A 22225-nucleotide genomic window follows, 5' to 3' on the forward strand; every position below is an offset into this window, starting at 1 on the left:
TTTTGGAGAAAGAGGCCCAGGTCTGGTGTGAAAAGATCGGAACTGTACCGTTCACACTGCATGAAAAATCAGATAGTTGTGAAAAAAATCGGAATAGAACTGCAGTGTGAACGCAGCTCTAGATGCCTGGCCTCCTCCTGTACGAATGCATTCTTGAAATCTGCTGTTGAGATTCCTCATTGACTGCTGCAACATCTCAGATATCTGGGATTCCATCATTGTTTGATTGTAAAGGGCATGTTTTAAGGTTTCAATTACTATGAATAAATAATATTTTTCTTCCATCGCTGTTAGTTTTATTGGATTATTAGTAAGTTCCCGTTTTTTGTGTCACCCGTTTTTTGTGTCACCCTGTATATTACTTGCTCCATTAACTCAACTGCTAAATATTTCCAAACTACTGCTGTGGTTTATTTTCCTGCCAAGATGCTCTATTTCTAATTAGTACTGGAAAAAAATAAGACATCCAGCAGACATTGCTCTGCGTACAAGGAAGCAACGCAATGTAAGATCTGTGGCTCATACACAGTATCAACTTGCTGTCATGTCTATCTACACTATAGGCTTTTTACAGTCATAGGAATAACATTCACACTGCATGGCATCAAATGAAAAGTCTGTTCATTAGAATATCAAGTGCTACACGTGGTGTCACTGTGTCACCATTTTGCACCCACCTCAGGTTGTTGTCGCAGATTATAGAGCTTGTCAGAGAAGTTTTCACATAATTTTATATGTGTATTCCTAAGGGTTAGTTCGCTGACAGATTGTGCCAGACATTGTGTGATGACATTGTTTGATGCCTATTGCAGGTCATACTTGGTTTTAGGTGGTTGTATCTAAAATATGTACTCCAATGGGAGATGTGTGACCGTTTTTGAGCTATGATTCTTGTTTAAACAATTAGGTTGATTCCAGTTTCCTATGAGTGTCAAAACAGTACAGTAAAGCATGCATCTAAATCAGATTATCAATAGTTTCATTCTCATAATTTTCCTGATTAGACCTCCCCCCCTTTTCAGCTCCTTTGCCTTCTACTCCAAACAATGCTATTATTTTGTGTGTTTTTGCTGGATCTTAGTATAACCTTAAGTGCTGTTTAAATTAGAGCAAAGCGTAATACACAAAATTACATTGACCACATATGTGTTCTTGGTGTTGTTAATCATTCTGTCTAAAGTCAACTTTTTCTATTACATAGGGTACAGAAAATATCTGACTCTAACTCTGCACTTATATATAGGCTATACTATTATCTATAAAGTTTGATTCGGAGTCTCCTTATCTTTCGCTGATGTTTGAAGAACACCAAACCAGTCTCCACTGTTTCTGTCTTGACTCATATGAGAGGACAGAAGATTAACAGAGTAGAGCAGCTGCACATGGAAAGTGCTGCAATGATGTGGCTTTGTTGGGGAAGTTAATGTATTCTCAAGAATGACTTTAGCCATGTAGGTTTCATATTTCTTTCTCTCCTTTAGTTTCCTTCTGTAAGAGTTTTTACATGTGAAGTTGCCCTTGCTAGTCTGATCTCTGGCAAAATTGTTTTCATTCATTTACGTACTTCTCACATCATGCACTTTGTTTTCAGACAATAGATGCAAATATGCAAATGTTAAGAGCCACATTATAAATTTGAAAAGTTAGCACTGATTTACAGACATTGGAGTAACAGTGACGATGATGAGAGGATGACAATGTCAAAACAAAGATCTTGCATAACAGGCACTATCCTCTTGCAGGGCAAGCAGTGTTCTCATCCATGTACACTTTCTTCCTTTGCAGTCTATCTGTTAATGAAAGAGCTTACTTTCTTCAAAAACATTAGTAGGAGTGACATCTTTGAAGCACCTCTAGGCAATGCAAAATATATTTGTACCCTGATTTTTTTTTTTATCTAAACCCGTGTTTTTACTTCTCAGTTCAATGCATATTAGCATCACATGACAGATGAACAACTCAATCTTGCTCTGTGACAAAAAGCTTTAGCTGCTTCATTCCACAATGTCAACAAGCGCTTACAACATAGTGAAAGAATGAACCTTGAACTGTGGGTGAAGAGGAAAGTCTGCTTATGTGCCTCCTCATCAGTGAATTGTATTGTACAGTTTATGAGGTGCTGTACAAAAAAACGTACCGATTTATGAATCATCCTAAGCGAAAGGTTTTGACTGACTAGACATGTTCTGGTGAGACGTCCCAGTTTCCCCTTTCTTGGCATGAGAAATATAGAAAAATGTCTGGCAGGAGGAATTTAGCAGAATAGTTAGATTAGTTTGTGGGTTGACCTGCTGTTGCCTTATTAGCTAATATAACTTGCTCTTGTAAGTGAATGGGTCCGGTGAGCGGTGCTTGCCACTCGTGAAAATACTTTCCCCCATTTGGTACATATGAAATTGTAAATAAGGTTAAGGGATTACCACATTTGCAGTCTCTTCTCAAGGTTTCTCATTTTTCGCCAGTTTTTTATTTTTTCCGTGCCCTCTTGTGGTTCGATTAGGGGATGTTGTTGATATTTTTCAACAGAGGGCATGTGAAGCCCTTTGAGACTGTGTGATTAAGGACTATATAAATTAGGTCTTGTTGTAAAACACAAGATATGAGTACTGTACATACTGTATTTTTGTCTTGGTGGCAGGCATCTGTGTCTGCTTAAAACTGAAAACGGATTATTCGTTTGCGCGAAACCATCTGTGCTTTAACCATACTTACCTTTGTATCAACCCACTTTTTTAATCTGCCACTGAGTGTCCTGTGACGCTTACAGCATTTACGCCACTCGGACTGCTTTGCTTTTATTGGCGCTCGATCCCTATGCTGTGTGCCACCCAAAAAGCATGGCCTTGAGGGTTTCAATCCAAATCATGGTGAAGTTCACTTTCTATCTTGCCTTTTTGTCCATCGTTTTCTTTATGTTCGCCAACACGTGCTCCTTATGAATATGCCAAACCATTAATGAGTTAATTTGCATTGCCAAATATGGGTAAAATGGGCAGACTTAGGGCGGGGAACGGTGTGGAATCTCCTACATGCACCGCTTGGAATCGTGTGATATTTATAAAGGGGAATTGTGTGCAAGTGTGCGTTTGAGTGTGTTCGGAGGATTTTATAAATCTCTATTTTTTTTCTGCGTATGTGAAGTTTTGGTTTTGTTTGTACGTACTTTTATAGGCAGGTTCTCACGTACAGTTTCATAAATGAAGCCCCAGGAGTTCCCAACACTGATGAAAGTGTAATTTAGAAATCCTAGACAGCAAATCGGTCAGTGTTACATTTTCAGTATTCGATCAAATATGTTAAAGTATCTTTGAAAAGTGCGAGATTTACACTCATTGGTGTGAACACACAAACACTTTTCTAGTGTTAGATTTAACACTCTCATTGTTGATCCAGCACTGGCGATTTTGCTGTGTACAAACTCTTGAATAATATTCGAGTTTCATTTATGAGCCTGTTCTAGATCAATGTGTGCCGGAATGCATCTCTAATTTAAGACAGAGAACACACAGACAAGCAGATGTTGTTTTTTATATATATTTTATTGTTTCCGAAATAATGTATGCCAAGTTTTATGAGGATTGTGAACTGTTTCCTTTTTCTGGTGTTGTTTCTTCTGTGCAAACTTTGATCTAAAGGTCCAGAATGTAGTCGCGTCTGATACATATCTGATTTACTCTAAATCCAGAGGCCCGAGTCAGATTTTTTAATTTAAGGCTGGGCGCCATTCGTCTGTCCCCCCAAAAAAATCCCCCTAAAAAATGTCCCAAAACATTCCAACAGAATTCCAAAGGCAGCCACTCTTTCATTTGTACAACTGAGGATAGTTTGTCAGAGCACTTTTCTTTTGCAACCTGAACAAAAGCAGCCTTGGAATAAGCTGTTGGAGCAACTTCCAAGGTCGACCATAAAATGTTGTGTGAATGTATGATGTTGGGCAACTTTGTTCAAAGTCAAATTTTCCACAAGAATCAATTCTAATTGAAGTAGTATCAAACATTTTCATGAACTCTTCATTAACTTTTCAGACAGCATTTGAGTGTTATTTTTAACATTTTTAGCTGCTACTATAAAGTATAGAAATGACTTAATTTCTGTCTAACAAAATTAAACTAAAAAAAAAACACTCTCCTTGGATGAGATTTGGTATACTGTAGTCAGTGCGGATAAACTCTATGTTCTACAAAAAACAGGGGAGGTGAGATTCTGGGAGAAAATAACCAAAAGTATTTTAACTATATTGGAAAAAAAATTAAAAGCAAGGTTGTATATGAAAATCCGTGGGTGCCTACCCGTAAGTATGCAGGGGTCGACTGTGTATGACTCCAGTGACTCATCAAAACTTCGAGGATTCAAGCAGGATGTAATGCGTCATTGATCATTCATGAGCAGTGAAGCTAGAGGTAGTAGTGGATAGCCGAAAGCTAACAACTTTATGCTAACCTAAACCCAATCAATGCCATTCATATCAGAACGCGGAAGAGAAGAAAAGTGAGGTGTTATGAAGAGATTGAGTGTGACCTACAGTGACTGAACATTTTATTTTTTGATTCTCATTTTCAACATTTTATTCTTTTCTGAATGGCTTTTGATCTGTCTTTTTCATGTAAAAACGCATCTCTGGGGAACAGAAACTGGCTGACGCTGTATAATTCTAATGAATCAAAACATGTAAGTGTTACAAAGCCGTTGACATTTTCAACATCCTCATTGCCTTAATGGGTTAATACTACATATTAAAATGTGTACAATTCGTGTTGCATTCACTTTAAAACAAATTGACGAATTTGACCGGGGGCCAGTGAAGTTGCTGGAGAAAGGGGGTGATTGATGCGGCATGGCTCCATGGTAGAGTGGTTGCCTCCATTCGTGAGGTTGTGGGTTCGATCCTCACCCCTGGTGACCATGTCGAAGTGTCCTTGAGCAAGACACTGAACCACGATTTGCTCCCAGTGGGCCTGGCAGCGCCTTGCATGGCAGCAGCCAACCTTGGTGTGTGTGTGTGTGGGTGAATGTGAAGCTTAAATTGTAAAGCGCTTTTGGCACCATATGGTGTAGTTAGCGCTATATTAAAAAAGCAGTCCATTTACCATGTGATGGAAGGAAGGGGTTCTCTTGATGACGTGTGAAGCGGAGCTCTGTATCAGATGAAGTTTATGGAGGAGCTTGTGTGTAGAAAACAACCAAGGAGAAAGCATTGGAAAAACATAAAATTTTTCCAAGCACAATGTTAAGCTTTGTTTCGTCTAGTTTCATCCCTGAAGGTTACAGTTGTAGTACTACAGTACATTTAAAGCCCCATAGTCGCTGTTAGGCATTAAAAAGAAACTGTGTTCATGTTCTGTGTTCCAATTATTTCCCTGTTCTGCTTACTTTGCAGAAAGGGAATGTGTTATCCTGAAAAGCGGGTCCTGCATTACCCTCGATGGTTTCGTCCTAGTTAGAGGCTGAATTATTAACTTGTGGGTCTTCACGTGTGACATATTTCTGTCAATTGTCATTGGCAAAGATGAGCAAGGAACAAGTTGATGATCCCCAAATGGGAAGGGAAGTCAGTGTAATGCTCCAGCCCAACATTACTCTTCTGTTGTCCCTTCCAAAGGCTTTGCAGGAAAACTCTCTCTCCTGCACTGATTAGCATGACCTACATTTATTGGTTCCTGAAAATACCCTTTAATGAAAGCTTCTCTCAGAGCCATCGATAGGACATAATAGTTTAAAAAGTATGTTAAGTTCGGTTTTCTGTGTCTGCGCAGTCACCCAAAAGGGGACAAATCATATAGCAATAGCCTGGCAAGACACAATGGATCATAAGCACAACAACACATTAAACATTTCCAGTGGGAAGGTCAAGGGACGTAACAGTTTCCCCAGTCAATTTGTTTCAACTTACTGAGATGCCATCTGATGTAAAAATAAATAAATAAATGAAATAACATCCTTCGTTATAAATGTGTGATAACCTAGGGTTGTGTAAAAGGTATTCAATAGTTTGGTGCTGTTACTTTTTGCGGTCAAAATGGTGTGCCGGCCACGCTGTTCAGTGAGTCAACTCAGCTTTGTTTTACCATGTCAGGTTGTGGAGGTTGAGGACCCAAATGCGGGAACGCAGAGCGAGGAGGCAGATGTGCTCAAAAAAGGGGTTGCTTAATTAAACAAAAACAAAAAGGCAAATCAGGTTCAACAAAGTCCAAAACAAGAGCAAACAAATACAGGAAAAATAACTATGCTCAACTAAAGACCAGGAACACAGAGGAAACATGACAAAGGCATGGCAGCTACAATGATTCAACAAGGACTGAAAGAAAGCAGGGAACTAAATACACATAAGTAACGAGACAACGAGGGACACCTGGACATGACACACACGTGGCTTGGGGAGCTGATTGGGTAACACCACGGACCGGGATGACAAGCACAGGAGGACATGATAAAACTTGACGAGACATTGACAAGGGGAAACACACAAGGAAACCAAAGCACAGACCATGACATACCACATTTCGCACTGCAAATCCCCAAAATTATGAAGAATATGTAAAGTATATCATAATATTCAAGACAATTTCACCATCACGATAAGTAAGAGGGGTCCGTGGTCAGAACTAAATTCCCGCTCTGTGCTGCTTGCCCGAGCCAGCTATCCATATTTACATCATGTGGGTTGAAAGACTCTCGAGCTGTTAGAACATCCTGCCAGTAGTATACGCTTGTCAGCGTTATTTGATTATTTGTAGTGTTTTATGTTTTCATAACCCCACTTTTGTTGTATCTACACCATAAATTGACAATGTCCAATCTTATGTGCAGAACTGTGTTTCAGCTGTGGTTGTTTTTTTTGTTTTTTGTACTCTATAGTGCAGTAAATATAGTTGAGCTGAGTGTTTGAAAGGTTAGCCAAGTCTACCTGTAAGTGCACACAAAGTTGTACAGTGAAACTGGAAATTAGAACATGGAAGTGAACTTTGACGAGTTTAATGTCGTCATTATTTCTGTTTTGCGTTTATTGAGGGAATTTAACACACAGCCTGAGTCAATTTAATTCAAAACTCCAATTAAAGGCCAGCAATACAAGATAGTCATCCTCTCTGCACTTGCTCATACTAAACTTGTTAAATATCCATCCATTTTCTATATCACCTGTCTTCATCATGGTCGTAGGCAGGGTTGGGAGGGTTACTTTTAAAATGTATTCCGTTACAGTTGCAAGTTACCTGCTAAAAAATTTAGTTAGTAATGTCATCCAAGTACCATACTATTAAAGTAATGTAACTATTATTTTGGATTACTTTTGGATTACTCCAATACCAAGTATGCTCATGAAGTCAAAATAAAACAAAAATATCACCATAATTAATATTTCTATACAGTGTGCCCCTGCTATTTGCAGGTGATAGGGACCCGGGCAGCCTACCAATAGCAAAAATCCTTATCCGTATAATTGGCAACCATGGAAATACATGTACAGAATAGATATATTGATTGAAGGCCACAGCCAGACAGACAGATAGATATCCAATGAATAGGGAGAAAAGGGACAAATTATGCTTTTAAAAGCACATTTCCATGGTCATTTCACCCACGCACACATGCACCAATAATGCTATGAGGATGACCACGCGTGTCGTTAACTGCAAAATGAACTTTTTATCCCAGTCACGAGTTAAGCCATATTGTGTATGGTGAATTGGTGGGAGGGATATTTGTTCAGAAGATGTAACTCATATTATGTTGTAGCGGCAGCTAGCAAGAAGTTCAGCGTAGCATGCCGCAGGATCGACTCTCAGCTGAAACGTTTCCTTTGTTAAAGATAAATTGGTCCTTCAGCAAGACAAATTTGTTCCAAACCGTAAATACCGGTGGCCACTTACTTCCTCCTTTCGTCCGTGAACCCTTTTAAACAGGCCGCGTGCCCGACACGACGTCAACAAGTCTGTCTCTCTTGCTTGCTCGCTCTCTCTCTCACTCGCTCTCTCTCTCTCTTTCTCACCCACTCTCGCTCTCTCTCTTTCTCGCCCGCTCTTGCTCACTCTCTTGCTCGCTCTCATTGTAGGATTTGTAATCCCTCAAAATAATCCCCATTTTAAATAAATGTACCTGTAATCTGATTACATGTTTTTTCCTGTAACTAAGGGAATATAGTAAAAAAAAAATTGGGTAATCCGATTACATAACGGCGGTACATGTATTCCATGACTCCCCAAGCCTGGTCGTAGTAAGTTTAAGCCTATCCCAACTGTATGTAAGAAAGCAGCATTGTTAACGATAGGAATCGAGGATTGGTTCTTTTTGAAAACCTTTTCCAAGTAATTTGATTCCTAGGAAGCATTTATTTGCCTGCCTGCTGTTTCTGCTTATTGATTCCTTTTATGTTGCAAATGAGCAACAATTTAACATGCAAGAAGTGTATTTTGGCAATCAACTGACTTCGATTAACTGTGGCCACTATGCTGCTGTGTCAGGCAGGCAACTACCCAGCGTCAGACGCTGGCCCGACTAGAGCTGTCCAAATTTCTGGGACATGGTCGCCATTTGGCCCAAAAGTGCATTTTTTATTTCTGACAGAAAGACCTTGATGAAACAATCTGTAATTGCAGCATATTTTATACATTAATTATTGAATGTCATGATGCAACTGATGTCATGCTTGGTAATAAAAAAGCAGGGCGTGCCATAAAGGGCTGATTCACGAAACGTTTACAACCACATATGATAACTCAGCCATATGGCTTTAAGTACATTAAACTGAATGACAATCAATGACATAAGTGCTATATAAAGACTGTAGAGTGAGAAAACTGTATTGCGAGCATGTATTGCATTTTCCCCCTCTTACAGGTTATTTACTACCTTTTGAACATCTCAATCACTCCTTCTGTAAACAGATTGAAGACTATTGACTTATAAAATGAAACTGCAGACTAGGAGGCGGCTAATTTGATTCCCTGTAAGAGTCTTGGCAAACATAAGGAAATGCAAACATTAACCTCAAAGCACCCATAGTCTAGAAATTTAACTACATAACTCCATAGTTTCACGACTCACGACAGCGATGCATTGTGAGTCCATCATATATACGTCTGTGCATTTAAAGCACTGTATTTACAGTATCGTACCACAAAGGAAAGTATAATAGCGGGCATTTTTGGGAATTTTACTTCATAAAAGTAGTTACAGTTACTAATTACTTGCTATAAAAGTAACTGGGTTAGTAATTGAATTACTTCATTGTAAAGGTAATTCATTACCAGGCAAAATAACTGTTTTCACTATTTAAATAAAACATTTTATCAGTGTTTCTTTGTTTTTTTTTGCAGTTTTTAAAATACATTTTAAATTAGTAAAATAAGCAGATAATTTACATAAACTTGAGTATTTATTGCACTTAAACGGGAGGTGAATCCTGGTTTGTGTGTAAACACACTGACTCCGATTGGCTGTCATGACTGCCAATTAGGAAGATTGGCGCCTGCTGATGATGTCACGCTACAGGATTGAAGGGGGACTGTTTCGTGGCTTTGGGGATTGTATTGTGGTTAATGGTTATTTGGAGGGAAAACATGGACAATTTTTATGAAAAAATATTTCACTTTATGTACATATTTTAATCTTGCGGCTGGTACCGACAGTGGGCAGAAATGGTCGGGCCTTGAGCGGAAGTGACGTAGCACCCTGAGTACATCCCACCCCTTCTTTTTTGCTCAGAAATCATTAATACATACGGTACATTTAAAACAATCCGAAAAATGTAATTCTGTATTTTATATGGAGACAAATGAGGTGAACCGAAAAAAAATGCTTAATGTTCAATTAGAGCTGTCGGAATGTGACATCGTCGGACGGTTCTTGGAACCCATCCAGATGCAATCTTGCAGGCACGGACTTGCATATGTCCGTGCTTGCAGGCGGATCGTATCTGATACACGGACTGAACATATGTAAATCGGAAATCTGTCATCTGGTAGTGACAACGGAGCTCTCCCCAACCAGCAGCCCTTTTGTTGAGCCAGATGGCTTAAGCAGTAGTCGACTAAACTAATAAATCACTTGTAACGCTACGCATTTAACATACAATAATGGCAACAGTGTTTCAAGTACGTGAAAAATAATTAGTTAGATTACTCTGTCAATGGGGAAAAAAACGTTGTTACATAACGCCAATGGTACGGCCAAAGTTCGTTTGTGGCACCCGCCACAGGTATGTAGGAAACACTGCAGCTATAGTGTCTCATTTTTAGAGCCAATCAGGGATTCCATTGATCGATCGGTAAATTAAAGACATTATGGCCAAAACACAAAATGGGCACAAAATGCAAAATATCGATCAGATTGTTGTGAAGTCTAATTAACACAATATCCATCCATCTACCGCTTATCTGGGGTCAGGTCACGGCAACAACAGCAGAGAAGCCCAGACTTGCCTCTCCCCAGCCACTTCGTCTAGCTCCTCCGAGGGGGATCCCAAGGCTTTCCCAGACCAGATGAGAGAAACAGTTTCCCTTAGCGTGTCTTGGGACGTCCCCGGGTCCTCCTACCCATGGGACATGCCTGAAACACCTCACCAGGGAGGCGTCCAAGAAGCATCCAAACCAGATGCCCGAGACACCTCAGCTGGCTCCTCTCAACGTAGACTATGAGTGCCTCCCGAATGAGCGAGCTTCTCACCCTATCACTAAGGGAGAGCCCAGACACTATATCCGGGATCTTGTTCTTTTGGTCATGACCCACAGCTTGTGGCCATATGTGAGGGTAGGGACGTAGATCGACCGGTATGTGTCCAGTAATACACAATATAAGACAAGTTTACTTTCACTTTATTATGAAGAAATGATGTGTGTAGCAAACCACTGAGAAATGTCTTGGACTTTTTGAAGCAAAGCTTTATACAGTAGATCGCTATCGTTTGATGCTACCGTCACAATAACCAGTGATCTCTTTCATTTGTCCTCACCTACTACAGGACTACAGAACGAACACCATGTTTAGATATTACGTCCTTTTTGTTCAACTGCAATACAATTTGCCTTCCTAATAACAGTTTCCCACAGTTTTCATTTTCTTTAAAGCCACACGTTTACTGTAGGGTTAAAGTAGAGCAAACCAAAACTAAATGTAATGAGGTGTGAGCCGAGTCAATATTTCTTTGATAATTTTGTTGTCATTCTCATTTAACCCTATCTGAGACTGAAGCAGATTTTTTCATTGGACAACATAAAATGTGGAAATGGGAATTTATTTAAAAAATGTACAATACGAGATGTACATTACGTAATGTTATGCTGTATCTGTCAAGCTGCAGCAGATCTGCTGCTCAGAAAGTTACTGTTGGCTAATGAAAAAAAAAACAGAAATAAATCACCATTGCTTTTAAACAAGGAAATAGTGTTAAATAACCGTTTATGCCTCCGTCCGTCCTAATATTGATGAACAATAGCCAAACTTAGATGGTCATTTACTGCTTTTGTTTTGTTCTTCCATCTCTTTCAAGGTTGGTGGTTTGTCAGCACAGCAGAGGAACAGGGGTGGGTGCCTGCCACATACCTTGACTCCCAAACTGGAACCAGAGACGATTTGGATTTAGGGACCTCGAGGACAGGAGAGGGTACGTGCAAAGAACATGTTGTGGGATATTCATCATTCTGTTTGCATTGTGAGGAATGTGCAACATAATTTCACAATTTCACATTTCAACTTCTGGCTGAGGGCAAAGAACGAAATAAACAGCAGGATAGTGCTAATGTGCAATCACAGCCACATTTCCAGTTGCATATTAGGAACCTTGCAAACTACAGCAGTTGCATCATTGTGAAATGGCTCATGACCAAACTGCTTTGCACAGTTTTTGGCACTGTAGCAAATGCCTTTCAACTCCTAGGAGGCAGCAACTCTTGTAAGAGCCTCATTTGTATGTGACCTTTCCCTCCTTAACCCTATAGATGAAATATGTGACAGAAAATTTTGATTCTTTATAAATAGAGTATGTATTGGTCCTTTTGAACAAAAGTTTTTTTTGTGTTGTTTTTTTATTATATTACTTGATTTGTGTCATATTTGATACATCCGGTCACAATGCTTTAAAGTTGTACATTTATAACTGTCAAAAATATAATAATAAACAGACACATCAAGCATATTAGTACTGTATTTCCAAAAATCAGAAACAACTTTTCCCACTATTAATAAGCATATGTGTCTCTCCTCTCAATTGGTGCGATTATGCAAGACTGGAAAAGCCATCAGCGGGGTGATACTGCCCTCTAATGGGTTATTTGTGTAATGCATGTGTCAGATCATATACATCAGGGTTTTAATGGGGGGGAAATATAATACTCGTAAAATAGATGGCTCAAAATGTCTGTAATATGATACGTTTGGCTTATTAGGGTTAATGTTTAATCTGACTGTTGGGATGGAGCTTTTCAACACTGGGTCATCTTGCTCTGAAATTAAGGAAAGCCATTTGCCATAAATGATGTTGAAACACATAAGTATAAGCACACCTGCACATGTGGTAATGGATGTGAAACATATAAATAGTTTACCTTCGATTGTGTGAAGGATGTATGTGTGCATATAATGTGCTTTCCTGTCACATTCAACTGTCAAACATTTTTGTTGTTAAAATCTGCTACTATTGTGTTTTAGTCACGGTTGTGTTTTAGTCATTCATATTTCTTAATTATGACATAATAAGAGATGTAAATAATTAAATTACCTGTAGCATTTGGCTAATTGATAATTTGGATAATTGAGAAACAATAGGAAATGCCACCATTTAAAATGATCAAGTGAGCCATGGAGCAGAACTCAGTAGAACTAAATCATGTGATTGGATTGGGCAATAGCAAAGTATTCTGCTACATATTATATTACCGTCATTTTTCGACAATAGCACACACCTGTGTATGTTTGTTTTTGTTGTACAACCAAGATATAAATATGGCCTAAACCAGTTAAATCAGACCCACTCTTAATCCTGTAAATGGGTTCTAGGTGCATAACAGGGATGAATGTGATATTTGTTATAAGATTGAATAAGATAACCTTCATCAGTCCCACCATGCAGAAATGTGTAACATTTGCTTTGTATAACCAGATTGAATTTTGTGCCTGCCTATATTGGTGAAGGTAGACATTTTTACATTTCTGTTGATAACCTCATGATTGGCTGACAGTTGTTAATTTGCTGACTAACAACACATTTTTTTCTTACCCTCACCCCCTTTTTGTTGCTCATCATCATCTTCATCCTTATCATCAGTGACTAAAAGACGCAAGGCCCATCTGAAGAGGCTTGATCGTCGATGGACACTTGGCGGTATTGTCAACCGCCAGCAAAGCAGAGGTGAATTTTCAGACACAGCTGATCCCTCACATGCACATGCTTTGACTGCTGCACTGAACTGTGTAAATCCATGGAATATACAACCTGTACAACCATCCATCCATATTCTAGCCCGCTTTTCTTTAGGGTCACAGGTGAGTTTATTCCAATTGACTTGGGGCAGGAAGTAGTGCTCACGCTGAAATGGTCACCAATCAATCCTAGGGCATAGAAAAACAACTGTTCTCACTTGTTCACACCAACGGACAGCCTTGAGTTTTCAATGTAAATTATATGCATGCACGAAGAGAACATGCAAACTTCATTCAGGAGGGCCCAAAGTGAAAAAGGTAACCAGAACCCGAGGCATGCTAATTTACTACTCTCTTGACCAGTGAGCACAGAAGACAAACATTATTTGAGGTTAATCACCAGGTTTGCTTTCATCACTGGAAGGATGCTGGTCCATTACGTTGTAATAATACTCTCCAAATCCTTCATTTTTTAAGGCTGTTGCTTGGCAACTCTAAGCCTCAGCTCCCTTAACAGATTTTCGACACAGTAAGGTCTGGAGACGATGGGCTACTCTGTCTTCTTGACCGTTTGTTTTGTTGCCTTGGCCATATGTTTTGGGACATCTTCGATTTTAGGCAACACACTTGTCTGTAAATTTTTTACAGTGCATTGCACCATCCATCTGGCTGTGAATGTGGTGAAATTGTCTACATTTTGCAGAGAAATAGCATGTTGCAATCTCTATGCCGAAAGGAGGGTTAATTCTTAGGGTCACAGAAATTCCTCAAGCAACTCAACTTGTAGATGTACATTTAATCACATAGACCACAACCTTTACGAGGTCAGTCATTATGCTAGCGATTACCACTAGAAGGAGGACAAACACTTTTTGAGGTCATTTTTTAAAATTCCTCTATGCTCCCCCACTTTTTCCAAGTTCTATGTATCTGCTAACTCAGCTCACTATTATTTCTGCTAAACTTAGCATGATGCTTATAATTCAAATGGTTTTGGCAGACCCTACTAAAGATTTCCGAGCATTATTTTTGTTTTTATGTCCTACTGCCTTATACGAGTGTTATGGTGGTTCACTCATTCATTTGAATAGCTCTTGATAAACTCATATAATTGTCTCAAGTAACAACAAAACAAAACACTAACACATGTTCAAAAAAGAATTGGAAGAAACAACCTTGTATTTATTTAATGGTACTACTTCTTCGATGGTCAGTTGTGTCAGTTAATGTCCTATCCTGTCTATCACAAATTCCTACATACAGTTTACTCTAAAAATAACCAACTTAAATAATAATAATAAACAATTCTTCAATTGGTATTATTATCATTTAAGTTTAATTATCAGTTCATTAAACACATTTAAGGTTAATTAATTATCAGTTCATTAAACTAATATATTCAATTTGTATTAACTTAATTCAATTTAAACAATTATTTAAGTTGGTTCAACAATTATGTTTTTAATAATTGCCACACATATACATAAAATATTTCTATACAAATTAGTGCTGTCAAATTTAAAGCGTTAACTCATTGATTAATCACAAAAAATTATTGCATTAATCATGCTCAGAATAATCACACTATTAGTTTTTTTTTTTTTTTTTTCTTTCTTTTTTCTTTCTTTTTTCTTTTTTTCTTTCTTTTTTTTTCTTCTTTTTTTAAGAGCTCAGTATTGTTCATTCGGAAATGTCATCATCATTGCTCTTTTTTTTTTATTTATTTTTTTTTTAAATATATATATATATATATACACATATATACATACATATATACATATATACATACATAAATTTTTTTTTTTTGTGTGTGTGTGGGTGAGTATGTGTGTGTGCGTGCGTGCGTGCGTGCGTGTGTTTGTTAGCTCACCAGAAAACCTATTAGAAAAAAAAAATCTCATACCGTTCACCTAAATCGAACACCAGGAGACCCGAGGGGACCGAAGAAAACCAAGGAAGGTGAAATCCAGCACCGACCAGACACCCCCCACCAGAACTCCTCCCCAGCCCAAGAAACATCCAGACCCCAACAAATCCAAAAAACATAAAATCAGGGAGGCCTCAAGAGACCAACGGAGAGACCGAGAAAAGGAAGGAAGGACAGACGAAGCCGCGTGAGATCCGAGACACCAGCCTCCACCGATTCAATAACCTGAGGAGGAAACAGATTGTGTCTGAGTTTCGGTAGATGCTGGTGTGGTGGATCTGGCATGCATGACCCCCGGGCCCCACCAGGGCCACCGGCCGGAGAGCAAACCCAGGAGCAGGAGCGCCCCCCGCCCCAACACGGCCCGCGCCCCCGGCCCAACGCAGCAGGACGGGGCACTGCAGGCCCACCAGGCACCCCACCGGCCCCCAACCCCCGCCCCCCCCACAACCCCCCGCCCCCCATCCACCCCCGCCACCCACCCCAACCCAGCCCCAGCCGCCCCCATGCCCCCAATCCCCCAGACACCCCCCACCCCCAGCACCCCCCACCCCGCAACCCCCACCACCGCCCCCCCCAACAAAGCCGCCCCCCCCCCCGACCCCACCCCGACCAACCGGCAGCCCCCCAACCCCCGACCCCCAGCCCCCGGGGACCACCCGCACCCAGGCACCGGCGCCGAAGAGGGGCCGGACAGCGGAGCGGAGAGGGCAGCCGCGCCCACCCCACCCCCCGCCGTGTGGAAGGACGGAACACCGGGGGCAGAAGGGGGAGATGGGGGCACCGGAGGGCGGCCGACACCCCCGAACCCCAGGCCCAGCGGGGGAAGGCCCCGGTCGTCACCCCAGCGTTTATTAGTTTTGACTGCAGATGATCCTTTAGCTTGACAGCGGTTGGTTACGTTAAAGGTAGCACAGGTTGTGTTTGAACAATAAACATAACTATATGCATTCAAGTAAAGCATTTAATAAATGTTCGTGTATGACATTCAGAATATTTGTTCATGTCAAAAATATTGGAGTATTTTTTTTAAATTATAAATTATGCAAGTAATTAACTGATTAGAAAAAGAGGAGGATGAGAGTGTGCAGTGGAACAACAAATGTTGAAGACGTCTTCATAACATTAAATGTCGAAAGCACACATAGGCTCATCAGAATGGGCGGGCAAATTTTTTTTGATAAAAAGCCTTTTTAATGAAGTGATTAATCATGATTAATCAAAATTTAATGATTGAATGCTAACTATGTATAACATCGAATGACAACTTTTTTTATGATGAAACTTAAACTGTAGTTCAAAACACAAGATCAAATATTAAACTTCGCCAACATAATCATGTAACAGATTTGATGTAGTATTACAAGAATTATCAGATTTGATTCTACATTATCTATAAACTGAATTTTGTGACCTCATTGTGGAATGTATGCAGAAACTGTTCTCATCGTGGTAGATATTGCTTTTATAGTGATCACTTCATATCAGGTGAGTCAGTTGCTGAGTCAGTTAGTCGTGTAGACGTAGCTCGATTATGGAGTTATTAAATGAAAGCAAAAGATGTGTTTGGGCACTTTGTATATGGTGGCTGAACCAGCCGATGCTAATTGGTGTGAAGCTAACCTCCTACCACATGCAAAATGTTTTGTTCGTTTGTGCTGCTACGGTTTAATAGTTATGACACATTGAATTTAATAACTGACCAACAGTAGAAAGAAGACTTTTTAGAGCATAAATAACGGCGGCACCGGGCATATCAGCAGATGCTAAGTTGCTAAAATAGCTAAACAACACTGCAAGCATTGCGTAAAACTTCTAATTTAGGTGGCATTTTGACCACACATAAAGGGAAAATCAATCTGGATTGTACAAACTTGTAAAGCCTTGGTATGATCACATTTGCAAGCACTCACCAGTGTAAGTGAGGGGGGAATTCGATGTACGATGTATGAGTTGAAAAAAAGCACTCCCGGAGCTTCATAGGCAACAGTAATACCATCCAACCTGTCTGTCTTGCGCATGTATATATAATGTCCTTTTTATCAAAGCGAGTGTGAATTCTCTTGGACGGAAAGTTGATGAATAAACGCTAGTTTCATCCCTACTCGCCATTGTAGTCCATTCATACTGCACCACTACTTTCCTGCCAGAGGGGGGCGTGTTTGGGGAATAGTCACGTGATGTCCGGATCTCTAATTCACATCAATACCACCATGGGAATTTTATTGTTCATAGAGCATTATGACAGGTGATGGTGATGAGTTCAGGCCATTGTATCCCCTCTGTGTGATTGAGGTCACATGTGGTCAGTTTGTCTTTCTGGTGTGAAATTGGAGTCACATGAGTGGATTTGTGCTAAGATGCCTGGAAATGAATGGAAGTGCTGCATAGTGGCTGCTGTGGTCTTAGAGGCCACACCCTCTAATCTTGATGTGTTAGAGTTTAAGGGTGTTCAAAAGACAGCAAAGTGGGAATTTGGGCTGCTCAATTATTAATACCTTATTGTTTTTGCTTCCACTTGGACAACTAAAATAGAAAAATGTGGAGTCATTGTCTTCTCATTAACCACCTTACCACCTTACTAGTAAATGGAGGCACCCCTGTTAATGCATTGCAAGGTCAGTGACATGGCGAGCGGATGCGGTTTTACAGCTCTGTGCTGGCATTAGAGGTACACTTTGATTTAGTAGTACTGACAAAATCACTTAAAATGTATGTGCTACAAGCAATTTGTTAATGGAAGAAAACCATTGTGTTCTCTAAGACACACCAATACTTATACTGCAAGACTGATGTCATTTTATTCTCTAATGACGACAAGAAGTATTAACCTTGACAATTAAACAAAGGGCCATCCTACATTAAAATATTCCTAATCATCTTATGGCCCTTTACAGGCTTGTTGATTTGTTACTGATGTCCAAGTGACCTTGTTTTTATATTCAAGGTTTCAAGGTGCAATGAGTGCCACCTTGCCTGTGTGTTGGCAGGCAGCTTTGTATTATCGCAGAGAGTCATTGCTGACCTCGGGTCCCTCATCAGATTTATAGAATCCCGCTGAGCACCTACTCAGCTCGCTCTGTTGCTCCGTGTTGATCACCACATTTGTGTTGTTTTGTCTATATCTTAAGTGGCGAGATTACTTTCATATGTATAGTCATTGGCCTGAAACAAAAAAAAGAAATTCCTCTCTCCAGCTAGGCATCAATATGAAATGGTTTGTTGACTACGACGGCGTATTAGGGCCACATGTAAATATATATTTTTTAGAGGGTAGGGGCAATATTCGGAGAAAAAAGCTCATAAATTTGACACTTTATAAAGTGGCAAATTTTGTCGCAAATTTGACACTTTATAAAGTGGCAGATTTTGCGAGAAAAAAACTCAGAAACTTACGAGAAATACACGTAGCGTAGCTATAGTCTAATGTGAGAATTTGTTGGTGGTTATTGGAACACTGTTTATAAAATGAAAAGGCAGGAATGAGACAGATTCATTCTTAATTTAAACTTTACTCGTCATACACGGCAGCGAGTGTGACAACACTTCCTGATCGCCGATCAGCTGACTAACACTAAACAATCAGAAGCTAGCATACTTCAGGTAAATACAAGTGAATGACAGAGAGCACCAGATTCGACACATCAATTTAGCTACTTGTACAAAAAAAATCCTAAATGTATGAATGTGTAAATAATAACTCTAGAAATATAAATGTACAAGTAAATATTTATTTTAACAAATTAACTTAAATGCTTGATCCTCAGGGTGTGGACCTTCGCAAAGAGAGACATCTTTGTCGCTGGCAGTGCCCAACGCTTCAAAAAGTGAATGCTTAACATCATATGGTTAATCTCTGCTTAAAGCAATTACTATCTCCTTTTATGAAAACCCGACCAAAAGGTATTGGTACAAACATCCGAGTAGTACGCTATGTGTATTTCTCCAAAGTTTCTGAGGGTTTTTTTTCTTGCAAATCTGCCACTTTATAAACTCACAGATTTGCCATTTTATAAAATCTTAAATTTTAGCACTTAGAAAGTCGCAAATTTACAAGGATTTTTTCTCACAATTTTGTCGCTTTACAAAGTGGCAAATTTTTGCAAGTTTTTCTCTCCAAATATTGACCCAAATACGCCGTCATAGTTGACTGACACGTCATGCTTCCATAACATTTCATGGAAACTAGTTCTTGCGTAATCATTTTAACAAACAAAAATCAAAACAAATGCCTCTAGACCTCAACTTTGGATAAGGAAAAGAGCAACTTCCACGCCCTCGAAATACAATACATTCACATCCATAATGTGCAATGAAAATACATACACACGCTTACATATTGACTTTGTAGATTTTTGCAGCAGCTATGTCGTTTATTATTCTACATCCATCTACAGTTGCTCCCTCCCCCTGCATTATTCTCATCTACTTGCTTTTCTTTGAGAACCCAGCTTCATGGCCAGTCTATTCTGCTTTATTATTGAACTTGACTGCATGCAAGTAACATGAAGGTGAGGAATATCAAAGTCTTCTACTTATCATTCCTTACCCAAGAAAAACGCCCTTCAAATATGACTTATATTTACGTGAGAAATCCATCTCCAATTGCATAAAAAAAAAAAAAGATCCCACCTCTCAACTAAATATTAAAGCTCCTATACCTCACCAGGTTCTTCATTTTTGCATCACTCTTTGGATTGCAGATATTTATCACTAAATTTATTGCATTGCATATTAAAGGAGCTTCCCATAATAATTCAATGGAGCCACTAATCACCTATCTGCCACACTTCCAGGAAGTCCAATCTATCCTACCCTTGCCTCTTCCTCTGCTGCCTGCTTTCACCATCATTACAGTATATGTACACATGTCCAATATTCTGCTGCCTCCCAATAAATGAAAAATACGGTAAAGAAAATGAAAATGGTGTACAGTTTCCTTCAAAGAGCATTGCAATGCACGCCATATGGGTTATCTGAAGGCGGACATTTTTCTTCCTAACATCTTTAGGGACACACAATTGTATCGTGTGTTTGCTGATAAAGAACTATATCTATATATATATCAAGTTAACAGTGGTGTCCAAACTACAACCCGAGGGGCATTTGCGACCTGACATACATTTTTCAATAGCCACGCCGTATTCTAAAAATGACATTTGACTTGGCCCGCAAATTTTCTTCCACTTTCTACTCTGTCAAGGTCCAATTTATGATCCTCAAATAACTGTTTTTAAAATGTTTTTTTGTGGCCATAGTATTTGTACACTGTTCAGTGCAAGAGTGGATCTAGTCTAGTCTAAACTATTGTAAGTCAACCTTAAACATTTTTTGACAATATGTTATATGTGACCTCACTAGTCTAAACATGACATTCTGATTAATATTACATTTGTGGAATATGAGTTGTGAAGCAAAATCCAGCCGTTTTTATCCGTCTCAGGGGGCGGCCATTTTGCCATTTGCTGTCGACTGAAGATGACATCACAGTTGCTCAGGGCTCACCTGTTTTCTAAAGGTGCACTGTGATTGGTTGTTACCTGAGACCTAAGCAACAGTGATGTTGTTTTCACTCAACAGCAAGTGGCAAAATGGCCGGCATCTGATATTGAAAAAAAATGCTGGATTTTGCTGCTTAACTCATATTCCACTAAGGCAATATTAAACAGAATACCATATTTAGACTAGTGGGGCTGCATAGAACATATTATTGTAAAAAAAAAAAAAAAGGGGGGTTGACTTCCCCTTTTTCTATTTGCCTTATCATCTTGAAGAGAAAGCTGTTTTGTAGCAGTTTTATAATAGCTAGAAAATATTAACAATATATAATTGCTTGTGCGTTTGATTTCAGTGTGTTTAATAAATAAACAAATTTCAAAGTGGCCCTTGTATTTTTCAGTTTTTCTGTATGCGGCCCTCAAATGAAAAATTTTGGACACCCCTGAGTTAGATGAATACTGCATCAGGGTCTAAACCAAATGCCTCTTAAGTCCCAGACACAGAGGCCATTACTGGGAAAGGGGCTGTTGGTTATCTGTAAGGACAAAATTGAGGGGATTGTGTTGTGATCAGACATGTTGATATAAAAATTAGACATGGTTAAAAAAAAATGTTAATCCAACCTCTATTAAATAACCAATAAAAGACTATTAAATACTGAATTTAATTTTACTTTGTTCTTGTTTTCTTCTTCCTCAACACCTATTTGCCTTCAGAGGAAAAATATGTCACAATACAGCCATATACCAGTCAAGGGAAGGATGAAGTCAGCTTCGAGAAAGGGGTCACCGTAGAGGTTATTCAAAAGAACCTTGAAGGCTGGTGGTACATTAGGTAAGTGCCACCTTGGAATATATATATATATATATATATATATATCGGGTTCCCGCTACTTTCTTTTCCATCATTAGGGCGCAAATTGCCTCACTCTCGTTCTGTCTCTCCTACTGTATTTGGGCTCACCTTGGTTTGTTTTGCTCTGCCTGACGCTCTTGCGCTTTCTTTATAGTGCGCCCCCTTGTGAACTGATAGATAAGCCGCACCTTTGTATTAGCCGCAGGGTCGAACGCAAGTGAAAAAAGTAGCGGTTTATAGTCTAGAAATTACTGTAGATTAAAATCGAATACAATTTTAATCATCCTGAATGACTGGGGAAATTTTTAATTTTTTATTTTTGGGGCCATATCGCCCAGCTATAGGTCAAAGGTTCAATTGTAAATGTCTTGTTCACGCCCAGTGGGTTGCATATTTCCAATGAATTCTTACTTACTGAGCAGTGATTCAAATAAAATATTTTTTTATAAAAACAATTTGGGCTCACTTACGGTAACATGGTAAGGACTTTATATGGTATACAGTATGATGCATGATTTTATCAAGTATGTGCGCAAACACATGATTAGCATGGAAGGTCTCGAGAGAAAAATAGCGGCTGCTGGTCCCAAT

General features: G+C 39.3%; 1 protein-coding gene across 5 annotated transcripts in view; it reads left to right on the top strand.

The window, feature by feature from the left end:
• The window catches only part of sh3pxd2aa (SH3 and PX domains 2Aa), a 111296-nt gene that overhangs the window by 80198 nt on the left and 8873 nt on the right, over nt 1-22225 (top strand). For 3 of the 5 annotated variants that reach the window (XM_086083108.1, XM_086083109.1, XM_086083112.1), the window contains 3 exons: nt 11486-11599; nt 13259-13342; nt 21496-21613. In XM_086083108.1, coding sequence (XP_085939234.1) covers nt 11486-11599; nt 13259-13342; nt 21496-21613 — 316 coding nt within the window. The remainder of the gene's footprint in view (nt 1-11485; nt 11600-13258; nt 13343-21495; nt 21614-22225) is intronic. The other 2 variants (XM_086083110.1, XM_086083111.1) reach the window with 1 other exon arrangement.

Source organism: Leptonotus elevatus, chromosome 8, assembly GCF_054856555.1.
Source record: "Leptonotus elevatus isolate MCC_2025b chromosome 8, RoL_Lele_1.0, whole genome shotgun sequence".
NCBI lineage: Eukaryota > Metazoa > Chordata > Actinopteri > Syngnathiformes > Syngnathidae > Leptonotus > Leptonotus elevatus.